This window comes from Oryzias latipes, chromosome 7 (genome assembly GCF_002234675.1).
Source record: "Oryzias latipes chromosome 7, ASM223467v1".
Taxonomy (NCBI): Eukaryota; Metazoa; Chordata; class Actinopteri; order Beloniformes; family Adrianichthyidae; genus Oryzias; species Oryzias latipes.
The window spans coordinates 26,295,257-26,317,116 of NC_019865.2; the positions used below are offsets into that span (position 1 = coordinate 26,295,257).

The 21,860-nt window shown below is 41.7% G+C and overlaps 1 protein-coding gene across 1 annotated transcript; it reads left to right on the forward strand.

The window, feature by feature from the left end:
• The first annotated feature begins 469 nt into the window (after positions 1–469).
• Positions 470–21,220, forward strand: LOC101170020 (monocarboxylate transporter 1). The gene is made up of 5 exons (XM_023956943.1): positions 470–608; positions 8,970–9,271; positions 16,818–16,961; positions 17,107–17,913; positions 19,076–21,220. The coding sequence occupies exons 2-5, from the start codon at positions 9,055–9,057 to the stop codon at positions 19,345–19,347; spliced, it is 1,440 nt and encodes a 479-aa protein (XP_023812711.1). The 5' UTR covers positions 470–608; positions 8,970–9,054; the 3' UTR covers positions 19,348–21,220.
• Positions 21,221–21,860: the final 640 nt, after the last annotated feature.

A 21,860-nucleotide genomic window follows, 5' to 3' on the forward strand; every position in this document is an offset into this window, starting at 1 on the left:
GTTGTCCGGATGGGAATGGTTGATCAATCCATAAATAAAAATATCACTAAAATACCTAAAGGAATAATTAAACAACCATCATCATGTATTCAAATTATCTAATAAAAAGGTATGATATGTAAGTAAGACATTTTACATAATGGAAACACCAGGTCAAACCAGTACAAACAAGCTTTATGCTGAGTCATTCCATCTAAAGGATTTCTACGTATGCAAGGTTATTAAAATCGATTCTGTTATATAAAAGAATGCGGCTGTGCTTTTCTGGATACACATTTCAATGTTCACTCTTCTTTTTTTTAAGTAAGACGGGACTGATTCAATTAACTATTCCGGCGCCGCGTCATCACCATCGCGTACGTGCAGTCCCGACTGTGCCCCGCCTCCTTCACGCACGTGCCAGTACTCAGAGCGGCAGCTTCAAGTTGTCTTTTGCGCATGCGCGACAGGGTTTTTTGCAATACCTTCATCCCCATCCAGGAGTTTCCAGTCAGACATTTGTGGTACCCGGAGCCGCATGCAGTTGGACCCGCGTGTCCCCGAGAACAACGAAGCCGCGTGCGGGTCTGTAGCGCTTTGCCACGCAGTCTTCAGTGGACACACACGCGGTGAGTGAACGCTTTTGAGTGCACGCGGACTAATATTACCAAACTAAAGTGGCGGCACATTGAATGGAACGGCCGCTTCCATCACTAAACCGGCGCTGACGCTTTAAATTAGTAAAATTCTTTTCATCTTCTAATTAGCCTGTTCGCGCGGGGCCACCTATTCCCTCTGCGGCGGCTGCTGCTCGTAAATCCTTTTACTACGCGGCAGTACATTAGGCAAGCGGCTTCGTGTCGACGTGTTTTGTCGTTCACCGTGGCGTGATGCTGGCCGGCGCTATTTTTACATCCACGTGTGTGAAGTCGGTTCCTCCGCCGGTCGTCATCCGCCGTTCGGTTCAGCCAGTGCCCGGACCGGAGTTCCAGCACAGAGAGGAAGAACACAGCTGTCCTTTTATAGACTACGGTGTCGGTGTTGCATCAGCAGGCCTACTTGCACAACATATAAATACATGGCTTTAGTTTATACCATTTATTTACTAAATTACTTGGTATTTATTATCTTAAATGAATACTCAATCTAACTTTAAAATTCCCACTGTCATTAAAGCATCTGTCCTTGTTATTTTGATTTTCTTGTGATCTTTTTATTTTTATTAGGCTCTATATCCTTGAATTTGCCTATAAAACAATTGGAGTACTAGTGTCACCTTAGATGTCCTATGGCACACACACACACACACACTCTCTCTCTCTCTTCATTCAGTAGTTCTGGAGTCCCGCTCAGCCAAGATGACTTGGGGCCAAACCTCAAACACAAGCAGTCCTGACTGTGACTCTGGAGTCCTGACTCAGATTTCCTCCTCAGAGCGGTGCTGCGTTGGACTGTGATCTAACGTGTTATCTAGTCTGAGCAGCGCTGTGAACGCCTCACATGCCAACTCTGGGAGGTTAGAGCACCATGGAAAGATTGCATGATGGCCACACGCACTGTGCAGTCTCTATTGTCCCAATAGGACTAGAGCTGTCAGTTTATTAATAGGTGTGTAACTGTCTTATTGTGGCTCAGAATGTGTTGCGGACTTTTCCATGCACTGGGTGTGTGTGGGGGGTTATTTTTCATGCCCTCCTTTAAGGTTATGATTATTGCAGTGCGATCCCGTAAACTCTGACCTTCCTAAAGATCAAACAAGAGCCGTTTCTAGGAACTGGCACAGAAATCCCCGAATTAGGTTTCTGAAGACAAATTGTTGCCCAATAGGGTGTCCAAGCTTTTTGCAGGGAGGGCCGCATTTGGTGAGGTGACAATGTTTGAGGGGCAACCATTTGGCCTGACATTCTCTGAAGTATTTAAATACAATGAAATGCAAATGAACCATTTAAAGAACTTTTTTCTGTACTACAATGGATTTATGTTGTAATCTAAAACCAATGCATCTAAATGGTTTTACCCAAATTGCTGTAAATTTGTCAAATTTTCACACCGTTCATTCCCAGATAGCTAGTTATGGCATGTTTTGTCTGGTAGTTCCTCTTGCTATTCAACTCCTTAAACAGTCAGTGTCTTGGCATATTAGGCTGACAGTCGTTTCAAATTTCAATAAAATAAATATGTCAGTTTCCCTTTCCCTGGAGGCGGTGGCCCTCACGGTCAACGTTTCTTATTTACAGATGACATTTTAGAAATGGCATAAAAAGTGTCATAGAAGAGGCTAATTTAAAGGGTTATTGATTTTATCGAAGGAGCCTGCGGGCTGCTGGAAATTTAAATCTGGGCAGCATTTGGCCCAAAGGCCAGACTTTGGACATGCCTGCCTTAGGGCAGGCATGTCTTTGGGTTTTGATGTTCATGTGTTCACTGACTGTATTAGACGTTGATTGACGAGAATTTTAGCTTTTTTCCAGAGGAATAAAAGCAATCCACTCCAGGCTTTGCTCTGCCTAATTTGACTGAGAAATCATTAATCACTCTTATCTTTCAAGATTTAAGTGTTTTGCATTAAAAAGAAACTGATAAATGTCAGTCACTTAGCACAAACACTCAACCCACGCACATAATGGATCAGAGGCACTATTCCGGTGACTGTATTTAATCCACTGAGAGTCCAAGGGTTCATTGTAGTGAAATGTGGACTCATTTGCTGAATTATCTTAAAGAAAACCTCATCACCATCTGCAGGAAATGATCCCCTTTGAATGTCAATGAAACATGGGTTCTCTCCATAATCGGACATTCATAAATGATCTTCCTGGGCACGAACCTTACATTTAAAACTTCCATTTCAATTAGAAAATGTCTGCATTTTAAACTCGAATTAATTTCATTCTAAGATGCAATACGACGACTAAAACTTGCTAAAGCAATGCTGACTGTAAAGGTGTCTCTGAATTTTTTTTGTCTTTTGGTTTGCTGTTAATGCAAACGTCTTGTTTTTCTGGAGAAATTCACTCTATGCAAATGTAATTATTTTGCGCAGATTCTGTGTCCCCATGCATGTAAACATGTTTATTAAAACAGTACATATTTGAAGATCCACTACTTCCTTTAAATGTCTGCTGCATGTTCATGTTTACATGACTAGTAATCAATGGACCATGGACTTGTAATCTGCCATTTGCATTGATTTGACCTATATAACGTAGTTTGCTGTCTGACAGAATTTACTTACTTAAGGATCACGAGTTGTTCATATGACTACAGGATAAACTAAATGTATTAAGTCAGCAAAGCCGAGCGACTTGGTTTCTTTGGGTTTTTGTGATTTGAATAGGAAACTACTGTAGCTTAAGTGTGTCAAGAATTTATGGATAAGCATGTATAGGACTGCCTTCATACTAGTTCATACCTGTAAGCCCTAGAGGTCAATGAGGTTAAACAAGTGGGACTTGTTGCTGGTAAAAGCAGAAATGTACTAAATGAGGTTTTAAACCCTTCCCCATATTATTTCACAAATTTATATTGTGATTTTGTCTATTTATGTCTTTGAAAACCATTCACTTGTGCTACACAGTACAAGTTGCTTAAGTCAAATGAGTACGCCCTCATGGAGACTGTATCAGAGTCTCTGAAAGGTTTCTGCCTCTGGACTGTTTTTAGTCTGTAAAATTGGCAGCGTAGAGAACTCCTGAATGGGTTTCTCTGGTGTGTTGGCACAGACATGCAGATGTTCAATTACAGTTCTCCACTGAGCATTGTAACCTCAGGGGAAATGGTCGCATAAATCCAGTCGTGTGAGACCCGCTGCATTTTTAACCCCCTAGTTTTAGCTACAAATGCGTTAGCCAATTAACTTGTAAAATGCTGATGTCCGTGCAGTTGTTAATTTAAGCTGTTAGGACATGTAGCCATTTGTTTCTGGGAACATTCTAGTTCATTGAGTTCATGGTTTAACGATGGATAGATCTCTTGTTGACATGATAAAATTTTATTCCTTTTAGTTCTTATGAGTCCAAATCCAAAAATGTTCAAAATAAAATGGTGGTGGGAGAAAAGCATCGTTTATTAAATCTGTCCAGACTTGATTGCATCTGGCACAAAGGGGGGTTGGGGGGTGTCCATCTGCAGAATGAGGTCCTCAGGGGTTTGCAGCCCGAGCTGCTACCAGTGGTTGCCATGAGGCTCTGCATATTTCAGAGAAGCACTTCATCTGGGATACCCCTACTGAAAGGTTGAGGTGGACATTTGTTGCACCATGCTGGGCTGTTCTGATTTACAGCCAGACATTTTTGGGTTGTTGGAGAAAATGCAACCCAGAAACCTTAAACAGTCATTTGAAGTGGTTGCATCAAGTCTATCTTTCTTCAGTTGCAATACCATGACTGACTTTTTACTGAGAATTGGATAAAACCATCATCTACTGTTCAAACTGATTTATCATCTGGTAATATATTCTGTATATAATGGGGTCTATAGTTTCCTATGACTTTGGTCGGTTATTTGCATATTTTTGTAATATGAACGCCAAAAATCATCCCACCACCTCAATGTAGCCTTATAACAAATAGCCATTGACTGAACATGAGACCATGGACTGAGTGACCCCCTCCTCCGCCGCATTCCGAACAGGAAGTATCGGCCAGCTCCAAGAAGCCATAACCTTCTATTGACGTCTATTGAAAAGTCTTCTATTAGTCAGCATATTTGTCAGAATCACAATTCTTGCTCTCCTACTTTTTAAAAGATATTCTTGTTAATCCAAATTGTTATTCACTTGTTCTGTAATTCAAGTTATTCAAGTTATAAACTGACCGATCAGATGCCTCAATTAAAACATGTAGTCTCATGTTTGACAAAACATTTGACTGATTCTCCTGAGCCTGCTTTCAAGTAGTAGGGGAGTCTGCTTCCAACAAGCTCACTCCTGATTGGGGAGAGCGGTTGCCACAGAAACGTTCATTCAGACTGACTCGGATCAATCACTGCTTACTGATGTCGTCTCGCTCCAGCGTGACGGCACTGTATTATGAAAAAATGGTGACATAATTAGATTTAATTTTGTTGGAGCAGGAAGTTAAATATTTTGTTGGTGACACTCACTCACTTGGCCCAGTTCTCGAACAGCCAAGGATTATAGCTTCATTTTATTTACATAAGGATAGAAGAAATTTAGTTTTTGTTGATTCATTTATTTTAAAAATAGTAATTTTACTGGTACAGGTACATGATCATGCAATCTTGACCTTTTCACAGTAAGTTGCTGCTTATAAAACCCTTCTTTGTCCCTGCGGCTTTTGTTTGACTTATGATACTCTTATAGGTGTGTTGCAGTGGAAATGTGAAAGCAGACTGAACTGACTTTGTTCCAGTTAACCCTTGGCTTCTGCGTGCCTGTAGCAAAGCTTACGGTATCACTGGTTCAGTTGTTTTAGTTTAGAGCTGAGCTGTCCTTGGTGAGGTAGAAAATCAGCGTTTCTCCCTGCTGTCATCACATTCCTGTTCAACACAGGAAGACGGAGTTTGACCAGAAGGTAGACATTCTGAGACTGCTTTCAAAAATCCTGAGGCTCCACCGACCAATTACAATTTCAATTCTGTTTTTCCCTTAAACTGTTGTTGAAGTAGCTAAAGTTGCATTGTGGTCTGCACTTGGCATTGTGTAAGCAGCATGTCTGTGAGGTCATAGAGACCAGATGAGACCAGTCACTGTAAGCAACTTGAGAGGACCACCAAACCTCTGCCAGATTTACTCTGGTCCCTTGATGACCTTTCAGTACGTAACTTAAACCACCAGTTAAACTGCATTAAAGGCCACGACTGTTGTCGGTTATTCTGACATTTAGTGCTGTGTAATCGCCCCACCCTCTAAAATTGCAACGGGACCACTTGTTTTTAGTGTGACATCAAAGTTGAGCCCCCTCTTGGTGCTGAGTGACTACCAGGCTGGACCTGACCTATGTCGGCCTTTGCTGAGTAAATACTCTACACGCTGATACTCTTGGCCATATCAGTGTTTGAAGAGTCAAAGCAGCACAATGTTCCGCCTGATGAGGCCAGACGTAGCTGAAAAGGTACAGACAGAGCTGTGACCTGCACCAGATAATTTATGGAGAGGCTAAAGTTTGTTTTATTATCTCACTTATGTTTAAATTTGAATTTCTGTAATAGTTTAAGAAATATGAATAGCTAACTTTTTTCCCCTCTGTTTCATTGTAAGGTCGTTTTTTTTTAAGCACCAGCACTTAGAATTTTAAGCTTTTACATAATTCCCTCTTCATCAAGTTTTGGGATTCCCTTCTATGTGCTCAAATTAGGATAAAAAATAAATGAAAAACCAGATTGTAGATTTTTTTTTTTTAATTGATCATTTGAAAACAAGGCATTGTATATAAAATAAAAAATTGAAAACTGTGTTAAACCCTAAGAACCATATTGTTAACTTGGTGGAATTATTGATAAAATGAAAATAAAATTGTGATTTGATTTAAAAATTGTATATTTATAAATAAACCTCAAACTGTTTCCAAGTAAGTTTTTTTTTTTTTATAAACATTTTTTATTTCTCAGTCTGTCAGTCAATAACTTTCTATTTGTTTTTTTTTTGTTTAAAACTGCCTCCAAATTTTTCAAATTTCTTTTTTCAAGTTTACAATGTTTTTTTCTTCTTAAAACTTTTATTTTATTTTTATTTTTTACAATCCGTTTTTCCCCCCATTTATTTTAAGATGATCCTAATTTGACCCCATACGCTTCTGTCTGCCATAGGGCTGGAATCGCTTTCATCTGTCCGGCCTGCAGTTGTCCTTGATGTGACTCTTCCATTTCAGGAGTTGCAACATGTGGTTGCTGTGCAATTCCTTTTTTTAGTTTGCAGTCACTCTACCCTTTTGATAAGCACATAAGGTGAAATGTTCCATGTGGCGACACTCTGCAAAGCCAGTAGGAGCCATATTAGGCTTTCTATTTTGGTTTGTAGACATCTGAAAGTTTTATTATTATGTGATGCTACATTCATGAAGCACCACAAACTTTAATGGCGTAATATTTCTATTAGATTCTGTCCAGGGTAGAGTTTTGCTAATATCCAAAGCCTACAGGCAGCTGAATCTGTGCTTTGATGCATCAGCTCCAAGAAATGTTCAGATTGAAATAACTGTGATATAATGGAGATCAGTTCAAAATAAAAAGCTGTTTTCTTAGTATGATCTGGGAAGTGTGTGTAGGCTCACTAGTAAACGTGAGAACTAAAACACAAGGATGTGTGAAGTAGCGTGGGACTAATTACTATTCTGAATAGTTGTTTTTTTTCCATTTTAACAAAGTATTAAGATTGCACCAATTACTGCATTTTAATTTTCGTTTATTTGAGCAGATCAGAACTAAAAAAGGAAGTGAAAAAAATCCATTGCCTGTGTGTATAAACAGCCTGACTTCAGCTGACTGGACTAGTTGTTGTGTCAGGCAGACGATGTAATGATTTGTTCAACATTGGTGATTACAACCAGTTTGGAGTTAAGTGCTGCGAACGGGAGCCCAACTCTGACTGTTCATTAACGGTGAGCCAACCCTTTAGCAGGACTTCATGGAGTCGCTTTTCAGTTAAAATTTCGGTCTGCTTCAGACATTTGAATCGCACGGTTCCCATGTTCAGTGGTTTCATTTTTTCATTATAGCTCCGCACCCATCAAATGTAAACAGCAAAAGTATTTGAATTTTGAATGGTTTTGGTTAATTAACCTTTAAATAAATGTTGTATTGATAAACTGTACGTTTGCTTGTTTATATCAGCAAATCTGGCTGCAGCCATGGCTGTGTATTGACTGGGCAACATTTATGCTCTTTAATACACTTCTGTTTGGTAAACATTTTTGTTTTTTCTCCATCTTAATATAAGTAAATACAGTAATATGCTGTGAGGACGTTTGATTCCTTCTCTGCCCATTGATTTTTAAATTGGTTTAAGAAATGAGCCTGTGAAAACCAAAGTTTCTCAGATGTGTTAAGGCCTGTTCACACCGGGACGAATTTCGCCGGCGATTTTCGCCGACGTTTAACGCCTCGTGACTAAACAAAGGGCACCAATGAGAGTGTGCACACCGACGCGAAAAAACGCCACGCGCCAAAGCGTCAAAAAAAAAAACGCCTCGGGTTCGTTTTTTTTTTCCCGACGCGTCGCGTCGAAATCTATTCGACCAATGAGAATGGCGCTTTTGCACACGTGTCTGGAGCTTCTGAAGTTACAGTAAAACACAACTTGGGGGCGCTCAAACACAAAACTGCCTTGCTGAGCAAACATACCAGCGAAGAAGATAGACGCCAAGTAGCGTCTACGCTGCCGCAAAGAAATAATGACGGACATTCTAAAATATCCCCTTACCAAGTACCAGTTGGAGCTACTGATGCTTGAAATATTCATGTTTTCTTTGTATTATTCTGACAAGCGCGTAAATACTTGCTCTCTTCTTCTGAGTGAAAAGCGACTTTAAGAATCGTAAAGTTGCGCAGCGCCACCTTGTGTACAGGAGTATTTCTGTTTACATTAAGCGCCATCTAATGTCAGGGAATGAAATTGCATGTTCGCTCGGCTCATCGTCAGCGAAAATCGCCTGGGTGTGAACACAAAAAACGTGGCGAAAAACGCTGGCGAATAACGCCTGGCGAATATTCGTCCCGGTGTGTACGGGCCTTTATGCATTCTTGATAAATATTTCTTAAAATTGAATAAAAAAAAGTATTGTTTAGAAATTTGTATTGAACTTGTGGTAAAGGCTACGGTGTTGACGGATATGTTTTATTTTTTTACGGTCAACACAGAGTAGTAGTAGAGGTGGCGAATAATTGATATTTGTGGCCGATAACATTGGTATTGTGTGTTTTTTAATTTCCTTTATGCTCAGTGCTCATGCTAGACTAGATTTGTTATATTGAACAGTGATCATTACTGTTCACTTGATGTGAAAGACCAATAATCTCTATTTTACCCACAGGTCCTGTTTGCAGTCCTGAAGTGTGGTGCTCCTCCACTCTTCGGAAACCTCTCATCCGTCTCCACCTTCATCTAGTTGAGCTGACATGGCTCCAGCGGTGGGTGGGCCTGTGGGATACACCCCCCCTGAAGGTGGCTGGGGCTGGGCAATTGTGGCAGGTGCCATCATCTGCATCGGCTTCTCCTACGCCTTCCCCAAGTCCATCACTGTTTTCTTCAAGGAGATCGAGGTCGTCTTCGATGCCACGCCCAGTCAGGTGTCCTGGATCTCCTCAATCATGCTGGCCTGCATGTACGGAGGAGGTAAGCGTGCGGTTTACACCGAACAATAAAGCAGTGTGAAGCATCTGCCTATAGACGACTCTAAAAGTGTTGAATTGCGTCACCTATAGGTTTCGGATTTTGCGATGTCGTGAACGTCATTCTAAGGAATCTGACACTATCATCTAATGGGCATATCTATATCTATGTTTATATATATATCTATCAGTGAGATGCTTGTTTTCTGCGTCACACCTCAGTCTAAAGTGTGACACAGGAATGTATACTTATGTTTGTTTTCTAGTAGTTTTGGAACACAGGCACTGTTGTTCAGTAATCCCTCCAAAGCTTTTGGAGGAGAAAAGCTGCACTCCGAGTTGACCGCCCTCTTTGGGTTTGTGGTCCTCTTTCTGCAAACATGCATGACTAGAACGTTTCATTTGGGTGCAAACAAACTTTCTTCATCCAACAGAGCCCATGTTGTTAAATTTAAGTAAACAGAAAAGTCAAATGAAAATCTTCCTTTCCTATAGAAAATCCATGAATGGAACGCTGTGAATGATTTAACGGTCAAAGATTTAAGGGATTGACGTGGTGATCTGTTGGGGGTGGAGCCTTTATCTGTTTAGGTAACCATTATCCCCTTAAGTTATGCTCAGTTGTCTCCTGAAAGTGTTGAGGGTCTTTGTCTCTGACAGTATACAGTGCTGTGTAAACAATCTGTGCTTTCAGCAGATGGAAAAGTTCCCAAAGCTTATTGGCTCAGCAATACCTCTGAGTTTGTTCAGATGAGTTTGAATTATCCTGTCAGGTTATTTTTTTTAAGGGTTGAGCTTTAAACCAAACGGATAAACTTGTTTTTTCTCCTCCGTACTCATTGTCTCAAACCGTCTCTACTCAGCAGAACGTGTTCCTGCCTCCAACCTTTTTCATAGGTTTGGGTTGCAGAAGTGCTGACGGAGTAAAAATGCACGAGTCAGAACAGGAACCAGATGTTGGCCAGTATCTATCTCTTTATGTAAAATGCTGCTTCAATGTCAGCCAATGGGATAAGCCCAGTTTGATGCTGTAAGCTGCCAGACAGCTACGCTGCTCACAGGGTGTTACACATGAGGCGGTGCACGTACACACAGACTTAACAGGGAAATACCCGTTGGTATTAATGCTTTACGAAAGTGTGACGTCACTGACTAATACTTCCACAGGATGCAGAGCACGGAAGTAGTGTTGACTGGTAAAACAAGTACTTCCTTTAAATGAATATTCAGTCGTGTTCCTTTTTATTTTTTCACAATTTAGCAGAGTCTACGTGCACTTTGTGGGTGGATGTGTGTGTGCGAGTGTAACATGAAACTACACAATAACCTTAAATATTTTAGTGATCTGCAGATGAGATGACATCACCTGTGAAAGTAATGTTTTCTTTTGTCCAGTTTTTCTGTTAAGTTGATGGTTTTGGTGATGTATTACAAAGCGGTTTAATTAAATAAGCAATGCAGTTTTAGATGGTGTGACTTAAGGTTCTCTATTTCACATTTTCTACTAGTTGATGTTAGTTTCCATTAGGGCTGCACGATATGAGGAAAACTCCCATTTGCAATATTAATGATCAATGTTGTGATAGATAGATATAGATAGATATAAACTTTATTAATCTCCCAAAGGAGAAATTCAGGTGTCCGGTAGCAAAACACACAACCACACACAACAAACAACAGTAAAAAGATGATAAAACTTGTGACACATGAACCAATAGCAAAACAACCATAAACAGCATTTCACTGCAGCAGTTTAATTTAAATAAGGGTTATAAAATAAAATATTTTATTATTATATATATTTATATAAATAAGTTGCTTGAATTACACTCCAAATGACCCTCGTCTACACAGGAGGCGAACATATACAATAAAAGGGCTCCATCTGATTGGTCAATGATGTAAAGGAGTCCATATGATTGGACAATGTATAAATGGATTTACCGGGATTTGATTCGTTGAATACTTCAAGCTGCCATTATATTGTTTTGGCACATGTAAGCTAACCATTTATTACAATTTTTGCAGACTTTTGCAATATGCATATTGTACAGCTTGATAACGCGATAACGAAAAATTAGCAATTTATTGTGCAGGCCTAGTTTCCATAATCTGTGTTTACGTGATCAGAGATAATGAACCAAAATAATATTCATTTTTAGCAGGAACTGCTCAGTTTTCTGCAAATACACATATTATAATTATCCACAATTTGGAAGTACATTATTTCCAGTCTCTGGGTGTATCCATTCATTTGAACAATTCAATTCATATCACAAGTGGTTGGTGGTTAGTTAGTGGTTGGCCATCCGATTTATAGTCAATTTGGTTCATTTTGAACGATTCGATCAGATTCTCTGACCTAAAATGGATCCAGAACATCTTTAGCCAAAACTTCAACCAGTGTAACTCAGAGAAATACCTGGTACTGAACAGAGCAGGGAAAGTTTTCCAGATTCCTTGGATTTCTTCAAGATAATAAAGTGTAAAAAATGTAAACAAGAATGAATGTCAAATCCATTCACATTTTAGTTTCCTAAAGTTCAGCCCACTGTTGTTTTTCCACATTAAAATAATCCAAAGGGAACATTAGAACATTCTAGCACTCTGGACACATGGTCACATGACTTTCCTTAAATCAGTGTTTCCACATGTTGGACTGGAATGATGGACTGATAAGTTTTTGCTGACATCACATGTGTGTTGTCCGCTGTGATTCACTTGGTTGTGAATAAACCTACTGAGCCTCAACCTAAATGGTATTTTCCAATATTGATAAGCGATGTATATAATTTTGCAACTATTTTATAATTGTTTACTTTGATTTGATTAAATTAACAACTTGCCTCAGACGGAGTGATGTGGTTGGATTGTAGGAATATCAATTGTTTAATCGAATAATTGTTACACTCCTAATAACTAGTATCACAAGTAGCAGTCGCCCTCACTTCGTCTTATTTTTTCGTTCACATTAATGGTGACCCTTTAAATCAAAATGGAAAATATTTGGTGTGATTTCATGGATTCGGCAAATATCAATTGGGAAATGTCACTGGGATCAGTTCTGGAAGGGACTGACTTTGCTGTTTCTAGGATGCTAGAATGTTCCTGTGCGTGCCAAAAAAACGGGTCGCTAAACTTACAAACATTCTTTTTGTTGAACATTTTGGCTTTTACTGTTAGGGAGGCAAAATAAAATTGATCGAATCTAGTGGACCTGTCCTTATTTGGGATTTAAATGTATGATTATGATCGTTGAATTTCTATTTTTTTGTGGTGTTTTTTGCTTTATTTAATGATATTCTTGCATCGGTTGTGTTTAGCCTGAGCTGAACTTGGTCATGAAATGTTTTGGGAATACTTCATATGGAATATGATGAATCATTGGTTCTCTTTCTACATTAAGACATTGAAACATTTGAAATGACAAATGTGAGCGATGGGCTGATTTCTGATGCCTTAATGTACAGCTGTGTCTGCTGCGTGGCAGCAGCTGTTGGGAAGCCTCCCTGATACACGTGTAATCCGTCATGTGCTGTGAGGTGCTTAAGAACCAAAGACCCAGATTAGAAAAACATCTTAACCTAGTCAGACACTCTAGTTGGAGCACAAACTGATTGTTGTACAATGTTTTTGTTTTGTAGAGGTGTCGGAAGCGTGTTGTCCCCTGCCACTGAGAAAATACATTCATAATCTGCTAATACTAAGAGGAAGTGAGGTTCTGTACTTGCTGTTTTAAAAACAAGTCTCAACAGAGATGTTTTTGTAAACCCGTATCAATAGCTGCAGGACTGTTGACAAATGGAATTACCAATGACGAACGAATCGCTCCAGATTTGCTTAATCTTGTTGACTGACTGTAGATGGTGGTGGGTTTACAAAACTGCTTCTTTGCAAGGCGGTTCCAGTCACCTCTGGACTCTGGGACAAGGGCTCCTGTCACAGCCTGTGATGCTGATCTGAGTTGTTGGGTGGAAAACACTGACTGAGAGCTGTTCATGTGATCTGTGGGAGGAAATGTCTGTAGTCTACATCAAAGAATTTCTGCTGAGGATTGTGTAAAAAGTCCATTATCCAGCAGATGAACTCATACTCTTTATCTTGTGGGATTTATTTTTTAAACCCAGAAAGGGAAACTATAAAATGAGGTTAAAACACTTTGGACATTTACCTGATCAAACGTCTACCACTCAATCTAATCAACTGCTGACTTCTTGAAGTCAGTTCTGAGGACTTGTGCTGAAGGTCAGTCATGCCCACCGTAGAAAAACAATCCAGTGTTTTGTTCTACATCAGATTGTGTGGGTCTCTGGGGTTCAAACTCGCGTAAAATGTTCTGGACTTCTTTATCAGGGGCTCCAATGTGTTCTTTCTGAACTGTACAAAGCGTGAATATATTTTTGTAAGTCTCGTTTTCACGGTCCGGTCTGGTCCTGTATTTTCAGTGTTCCCATTCTAAAATGGACCCATTGAGTAGGACCGACTTGTGCCGTTTTTGGGCCCCTGTTGGTTGTAGGTCTATGGAAAAATGGAACAGACCGTTTAGGGTGGAGGTTCTGTTGTAACCTGTTGAAAGGCTAAAGGTCATTACGACAAAAGGAAGCGGCTGTATTTTTCTTCACCGCCTACAATCTTCTCTCAAACATGAAATGCTTTGTACATACGAGGTACCAAAAGCCAAGCAGGAAAAAATGAGCTGCTGGGTGACCTCCGTTAGTGTTGGCTTCACCCTACATGCCTTGTTATTGGTGCCCACATGACTGTCCAACTTTGAGTGGAAATACTCACCTTGACCATTCTAAACCGGACCAGACTGGACTGCTCAGTGGACACAAAGCATTAAAGTCCCACTCCAGGGTCCTTTATTTACTTTCAAAGCCTTCCCAGTTAATTGTGGTTATGATCGTTCCATTTTTAACCAAAATCCAAAAACCTGTCGCTTTTCTAGGACCATTTCTGCAGAGTGGCATTAGTTTATTAGAAATTCACCTTTGAGGGATGGGTGACATGTAGCAATGAGAGCTCAGGAGGGAGCTTGCTGCCCACCCAGCGTATTTCTACGTCACAGATGAGCTCTTTTTCAAACGACTTTTTTCCTCAAATGCACATTTAAAGCTATTTTCCTAATAAATGTCCTCCATCATGGGGAAAAATGGCACAAGAACATGTTAAACAGCGGTTGCGCAGGTTGTCCAATGATCGAAGGGTCAGCGGCTCAATCCCCGCTCCCCCCAGCCAGTTTTCGTTGTGTCCTTGGGCAAGACACTTCACCCTCCCTGTCTCCAGTGTTGCTCCACTGGTGTGTGAATGTGTATGAATGTCCCAGTGATGGTCAGAGGGGCGGTAAGCACGACCTGGCAGCCACGCCTCTGTCGGCCTGCCCCAGGGCAGCTGTAGCTATATCAGCAGCTTACCGTCACCAAGTATGAATGAGGAGTGAATGAATAAATGGACACATTGGAAGAACTTTGAGCACCAAGAAAAAGCACAGAAAATCCAATCCACTATTGAACTCCAAAAACACCATTTCCATTGGAGTGGGTCTTTATTTTGTTTTATTTTTAACCCCATGTTTCCAGGCACTAGGCTTACTAAAGCAATGTTTATGGGTGACTTAAATTGAGAACCAAACTAACCTTAACTCCCTTTAGAGGGGTAAAGATGCAAAGCTGAGTGAAATCTGCTGCAGGATCCTCAGAGTGGAGATGAGGACAGTTTTGTTTGGAGCCTCTCTAATGGAAGCAGCAAACTGATTATGTAATATGACCGAGGCCACTACTCACTGCTCTCTTTGTGTTTTCCTTCAATGGTAAATCTGCTAATGAGTTTGAAACCTGAACTTTTAATTTGTTATACTCCAGTTTCTATGGAAACGACTAAGGAAGTGCTGCGGCTGTGTGTGCCCTTCTGTAGCGGGTAAACCGACCACCTTGAGCATGGCAGACCTCCAGTTCAGACGCCATGCCAGCTATTGAGGCCTCGCTGACAGGCGCAACAGAAGAGGATGTCCTTAAGAGGCATCAAGCGTGCGTGTGTGCGTGCACATGCATGAGCGAGAGGAAGTCCTGCTAGATTAGAAAGTGTCTTTAGATGTAAATTTTGTTTAGATTTCTCCTTTTTAATATCTTAAGATGCCAATTCAATTTGTGAGGTGACATTTCTTCAAGCCCTTAGATGAGTTAAGGCGTTTTAAAGTGTTAATAACAGTTTCCTTAAACCATTAGACAGGAGCTGATGTCGTCAAACCTCATGTCCCACTGACCTGACTCACTGATTCAAATGTTGAAATCAGCGGCACACCCCTCTGCATCATGAGTGAACACATCGCAACTTTTGTTGGCCAAATCCTCCTAGAAAGTCATGTTAAGTAACCCCAAAACTTCCTGCTTTGCATCCCCACCAACAGCTCTAACCCACTGAAGGTGTGATATTACTTCATATGGGATTTTTTTAACGTTTTGTGCTTTACTGCTCTCTGCTGAGCTCAGTTGCACTTTCTTCAGTCCCTCCTCCAGATGAGCAGACGTCCAGCTGGAACCATGTGAAGGTCTATTCATGCTGAGCCCAGCTCTGAGGCAGAGACCTGTCGACCTCCCGCTCACTTTCACTACCTCCTATTTGTAACTGCTGCCATGACACAAGCCTGTCAGTGAATAGATTAGCAGCACCCCCTGCTGGTTCACAGCTGAAATGACTCGTTTTTGCCGTTCTGTACCAGTGTTTGTTTGTTTGTATGCTTTCTTCTTTTTTTCTTGAGAGGGGGGTTAGATACAATGTCCAATCTATGGGTTGCACAAAGGTGTGGTGCAGGGGTGTCCAAATCCAGGCCTCAAGGGCCGGTTTTCCAGAAACCCTGCCTCATCTGCTGTTGTTTACCTGGATCAGGTGTGTTTAGCCAATAAGGAGTTTCAACGGCAGGTTGATTGGAAAACTTATAGGGCATCTTGAGGCCTGGAATTGGACACCCCTGGTGTAGTGGTTAGCATTCTCTCTCAGCGGGAAGGCTCTGGTTCAAATCCCAGCTGGGTCCTTTCTGTGTGAAGTTTGTCTGTTCTCCTCGTTGGGTTCTCTCTGGGCGCTTTTGTTTCCTCCAACAGTCCAAAAACATGCGTCATAGGTCAATTGATCACTCAGAATTTTAGGTGTGAATATGTGTAGTTGTGTGGCCTTGCAATGGAGTGGATCCCACCTGTTCAGGGTGTTCCCTGCCTTCACCCAACAGGAGCTGGGAAAGGCTCCAGAAAACCAGGAATTAAGCAGGTTTAAAGGATGGATGTAGACGGCTTCGTAATAGTTCATGTAACTGCAGGAGGGGTGCTTACTATGGAATGGGAGACACGGGTTGAAATTTTGAATGAATCGATTGTCCAAACATCTGTGAGGGTTTGAACTGATTTTCTGGCAACCCTTCATTTCAGGGACAACTCTGACCCCTTAGAATAGTTCTGTTCCAGCAGAAAACGTGAATCAATTTAAGAACGTGCGTTAGCATGTGGTGCTACATTTAGATTTTCCTCACTCCTTTTTTTTTTTTTTTTTCCTGTTTTCAGGTCCTATAAGCAGCATCCTGGTGAACAAATATGGCAGCCGACCAATCATCATCCTCGGAGGCTTGCTGGCAGGTTCTGGGCTGGTTGCTGCTTCCTTCTGCAACACTGTGGAGCAGCTGTACTTCTTTATTGGAGTAGTTGGAGGTTAGAAATCTTCAAGGATTCTGTGTTGTTGTTTTTTCTTGATGTTTATTTTAAAAATGTAAATAACTGACTAAAGGTTGATGGCAAAGATAAATGAATCAGAGGGTTTTTCATGTTCCTTTCCTCTCATTGAATCCATGTTCAGGTTTGGGACTCTCCTTGAATTTGAATCCAGCTCTCACCATGATCGGTAAATACTTCTACCTGCGGCGACCCATCGCCAACGGCATCGCCATGGCCGGCAGCCCCATCTTCCTGTCCACCTTGGCTCCTCTCAACACCTGGCTGTATGATGAGTTTGGTTGGAGGGGCAGCTTCCTGATTCTAGGGGGACTTCTGCTGAACTGCTGCGTGGCCGGCTCTCTGATGCGACCCATCGGGCCCAAACCTCAGCCACCTAAGCCCGAGACCGAGGCAGCTGAGGGGAAAGCCGCTCCTGCACAGCCCAAGAAGACGGTCCTGCAGACGATCAACACCTTCATCGACCTCACGCTCTTCAAACACCGCGGCTTCCTGCTCTACCTCATGGGCAACGTTGTCATGTTCTTCGGCCTCTTCTCTCCGCTCATCTTCCTCTCCAACTTCGCCAAGAATAAAGACATCAGCAAAGAAAAGGCGGCGCTCCTTCTCTCCATCATGGCTTTCGTGGACATGTTTGCTCGCCCTTCCATGGGACTCCTGGCCAACACCAAGCTGATCCGGCCCAGAGTGCAGTATTTCTTTGCAGCTTCCGTCCTCCTGAACGGACTGTGTCACGTGTTCGCGCCTCTGAATGTCGACTACACCGGATTCATCATCTACGCCATTTTCTTTGGCTTCGCGTTCGGCTGGCTGAGCGCCGTGCTGTTCGAGACCCTGATGGACCTGGTGGGAATACAGAGGTTCTCCTCTGCCGTGGGTCTGGTCACAATAGTGGAGTGTGGGCCTGTCCTGCTGGGGCCACCCCTGACGAGTAAGACACAGGGGGAGGGGCTTGTGGGGACAACCTTCTAGTTTAGTAATGGAGGCAATTAGGAAGTAATTTTTTAATGTTTTTAGATATAATCTAGCTTTCCTGACTTCATTGCTCAAATTAAACAAACTTTAAAGCCAGAATGTGTTTGTTACAAAGCCTTTAAGGCCACAGTTGTCGCTGGCAACAACAAATGACTCACGTTCTTTGGATTACTGTTATTCTTCAACCGTTTATGCAATTAACGCGATTCCAATGGATTCTGATGTGAAGCAAAGCGTAAATCTACTTCACATCGCATTCAAAACTCTCGCGTTCACACATAGCTACGCACATCTGTAACCCTTATGCTATCCTAGGCACTTTACCATTGGGAGTTGGGTCATCTAGACCCACTAGACAGTGCACTGAACCTTTTTCCTTCAATGATTTGTGATCTTCACTGGTGTCCATGGATTATATGAAATCTTTTCACCTTTATCCAACTTTATCATGGTAGGATAACACGTCAATGGAAGGGTGGGGTCATCTAAGATCAAGGGTTAATAACATTTTCGAGTTCCACGTCCAAAATGTGCGGCCATTAAACACACATTGAAAGTTAAACCAGTTGAACATTGACCAATCAGGGACTTGGATTTGGTAGTGGCTTTTAATTCATGATCATTGATCACGTTGGCGGCGATCATGCGCCAGTAAACAGATGAAGAAAAAGAAGCAGCAGCAGCCCCTCCCCCAGTGTGAACACCACGGGCTATGCTGGCGTTTAGTGTCTGCAGCTCAACACTTGAACCCATTGGGAGTTTGTTGACTGTGTAAACGGTTGGAGACTTACGGTGATTCAAAGAACGTTCTGTTGGTCATCAAGATCAAAAAAGAAGGCGGAGTCTCAAAGATTTAGTTTTGAGCTAAAGACTTCATCTTTAGCTCTGGTTAACACCCATTGGCTCCTGTTGATGTAAAAATCCTTTTGCTCCAACTACCTTAGTTTAGGATCTCCTTGAAAGCAAAAACACAAATGTATCTTTATTTTTAATTACTTGAATAAATTCAGGCATCCCAGGGTTGAAGGCTGCAGGAGCAGTGGCTCCACTACCAGATTTGTTGAGCTTGTTAAATATTTTCCCCCTCTGAACATCTTCTTCTGTGGTCTCGCTCACAGGTAGCTTCTACAACTACTACCACAACTACAGCTACACCTACCTCACCTGTGGGATCATCCTCATCATCGCCAGCGTCTTCCTCTTTGTGGGAATGGGCATCAACTACCGTTTGTTGGATAAAGAGAAGAAGGAGGCGGAGAGGCAGCAAAAGGAAGAGCCCAAGGAGGAGCGCACGGCCATGTTGGAGGCGTCCTCGCCCACAAAAACGGAGGAGTCGGAGCCGGCCCCCTCCATGGATGAAGTGGCCAGGATGGACGAGGACTCTGTGTAAACGGATGCATAAAGGGACGGAACTGGGGGACACGTTCAATAACACACGTGGGAGCAGCAGTCTCAACACACTCCGTTTAGTTTAGTTTTTTCTGGAGAGCCCCCCCCTTTCACACCATCCTAAAGCCATAGAAAGCATCACCACGAAAACCAGAGAGCTGCGGCGGCAGTGACGTCAGGGTTGGGCTTAAGTCACGCTCAGATCTCTGGTTTCTGTGTGCCTTTTGGTAAACTCCTGTTCTGGAGCACAGACGCTGCTTCTGTTACCCCCACCACCCACCCACACATACACACACACACACACACACACACACACAGACTGCAAGGTAACAATCTAACACTTTGACTCAGGGGCTCGTCCTACATAGGTTCAGAACTCATCAGCCACCACAGGAAGCCTTTCACTGTAACTCCCGTCACTCGTGGTGTTTCACACTCAGCGGTTGGACAGAAAGGTAGAGCCACTGGGTGGAACCGCTGATTCTGTTAGTAGTGGCAAACACGCCTATAGGGAAGGAGAATTCACTAACCGAGCTGTCTGTCTATTAGCTGCAGAAGTTTATAAGCTTTTTATTTGAGAATGTAAGGGCCGACGAGCTTCCCTTTGTGACTGGGAAGGCTGAAGCTATAAAACATGAAGGAATCTTTAGAAACTAGGTCACGCCGTCAGTTTCTATCAGCGTCTTTTCCGTTGGGGGGGGGGGGGGGTGAACCTGCATCACAGGTGAGCATTCTGCATCCCTGCAGGAGAAAGCTACTACAAAGACTCTATAATGCCCCCTGCTGGCTTTGGATGGTAGTGTTTGGCTCCCAGTACTGCACCATTAGTATTTTAAATGATTCATCAATTTATCATTGTTTTTAAAGGACTTCCTTTTAATAAGTCTGATGAAAAGGTTAGATTTGATGTATTTTAATTGTGGATGTGTGTTTTTAGGTCTTTTAATTGAAGCCAGGTTTTATCGTTTCACTTCTATAAACTTCTCCTCATCGCAGCAGAGTATCGGCAGGTAGAGGCGCGTTCGCTGTTGGCCGTGTTGACCGACTCGGGTCCAGTTCAGGGGGAACAGAAGACGAGAAACATGCAGAACAAAAAGAGCCGAGAGCTCCGGAGCACGCACAGAAGCCTGAAAACTAATATTTGTTACACACTTTCTTTTTGCATTAGCAGTTAAGTGTCCTGGAGAAGTCGACACTTGTGGAGTGTGACTTTGCCTCTCCAGACACTGGGTTGCGTTGTCTAGACAGTGGAGAGGCACCAGGTGACAAATGAGGATGGAGACTCTAAATTCACCATGACCAAACGTTTTTCCAAACCGGTTATTCATGTACTTTTTTTTTTTTTTTTCCTTTTCTTTGGTTAGCCGGCTTGTTTGTCAAAGTGCCGTCTGTGGAACCTTTTTGGTGTTTCCGCAGAAGTCTCCACCCATCCACTTACTTGAATCTGAAGCACATCTCCTGAGTTTCTTGGATGGCGGCGGTCCGCAGACGGGCTTCCTTCCCCACGTGTCCACATTCCCCTCCTACGATCCTGCCCGATCTTGTGCTGACATTTATTCCACAGGTTAATTTGGTGTTGATTCCAAACAAACTGAAGCTTTATCCTTTTTTTTTTTTTTTCCCGGTTTTTGTTTAAAAAAAATTTTTTTTAAACCCCAGACGCCTTTGAAAGACGAGGTGATCTGAGAACAAACATCAAAACTGTCAGTGCTTTCAGTTTTCCAAAGCGGTACGGTTATGTCACCACAGCACCTTGTGTTGCATAGAGATGAACAAATTGTTACTATTTTTGAGAGGTAACTTTTAGACGTAGTTGCTATTTTAATGTGTGTGAAATTTGTGACAAGTGTTGAATAAATGGCTTTTAAACAAAACTCCTCGACATTCCTGTTTTGATTTGAATGCACTAAGCTCTAAACTTCACTGTCTTGAGTCAAATGGAGGCTGTTATCAGGGGCTGTAGCTTACAGAGTACAATAAAGAGATTCAGGATCAACAGAGTAGCTCACCGTTATGTTACCTTGATAAACCATTAAAAGAAATTGTGAAAAGCAACAAATAGGTGTTTATTTGTTTTATTTTCGAAGGTGTAATTACAAACCACTACAGAACTTTCTTCAAGCTGGAACTATCAGTAAATTAAAACAGAATCTGAGCAAGCATTTGTTTTTTAAGAAACTATATTTAAAGGAAAGAATACTTCGACTTGTCGGATGATTAACCGCTAATGTATTTTGTGCTTGAAATCTACGATTGGAATGTGTTTTGTAACTCAAAAGCAGTGAAAGCTTCAATTTCAGCCAGCTGCTAAAAAAAATATGATCACTACAATATGGCAGAAATGTTTGCTTAGCTTTTCTAACAAATTCTATTTTCTCTCTTTTGGCTGTACACGGCATTGAGGTACTATTTCAAGACAGCAGGCAAACATTTTAAACAACTTTTGTAACAATTGTAAGAAAATCTTGATCAAAGCAAAACAATTCTAGTATAACCACAAAAAGCACAGTTGTA

Bases quoted from the DNA above. Each gene is read 5' to 3' on its own strand.
- LOC101170020 (XM_023956943.1), top strand. From the start codon at position 9,055: ATGGCTCCAGCGGTGGGTGGGCCTGTGGGATACACCCCCCCTGAAGGT. The intron at 9,272-16,817 runs GTAAGCGTGCGG...TCCTGTTTTCAG, and splicing joins GGCCTGCATGTACGGAGGAG to GTCCTATAAGCAGCATCCTG. The intron at 17,914-19,075 runs GTAAGACACAGG...TCTCGCTCACAG, and splicing joins GCTGGGGCCACCCCTGACGA to GTAGCTTCTACAACTACTAC.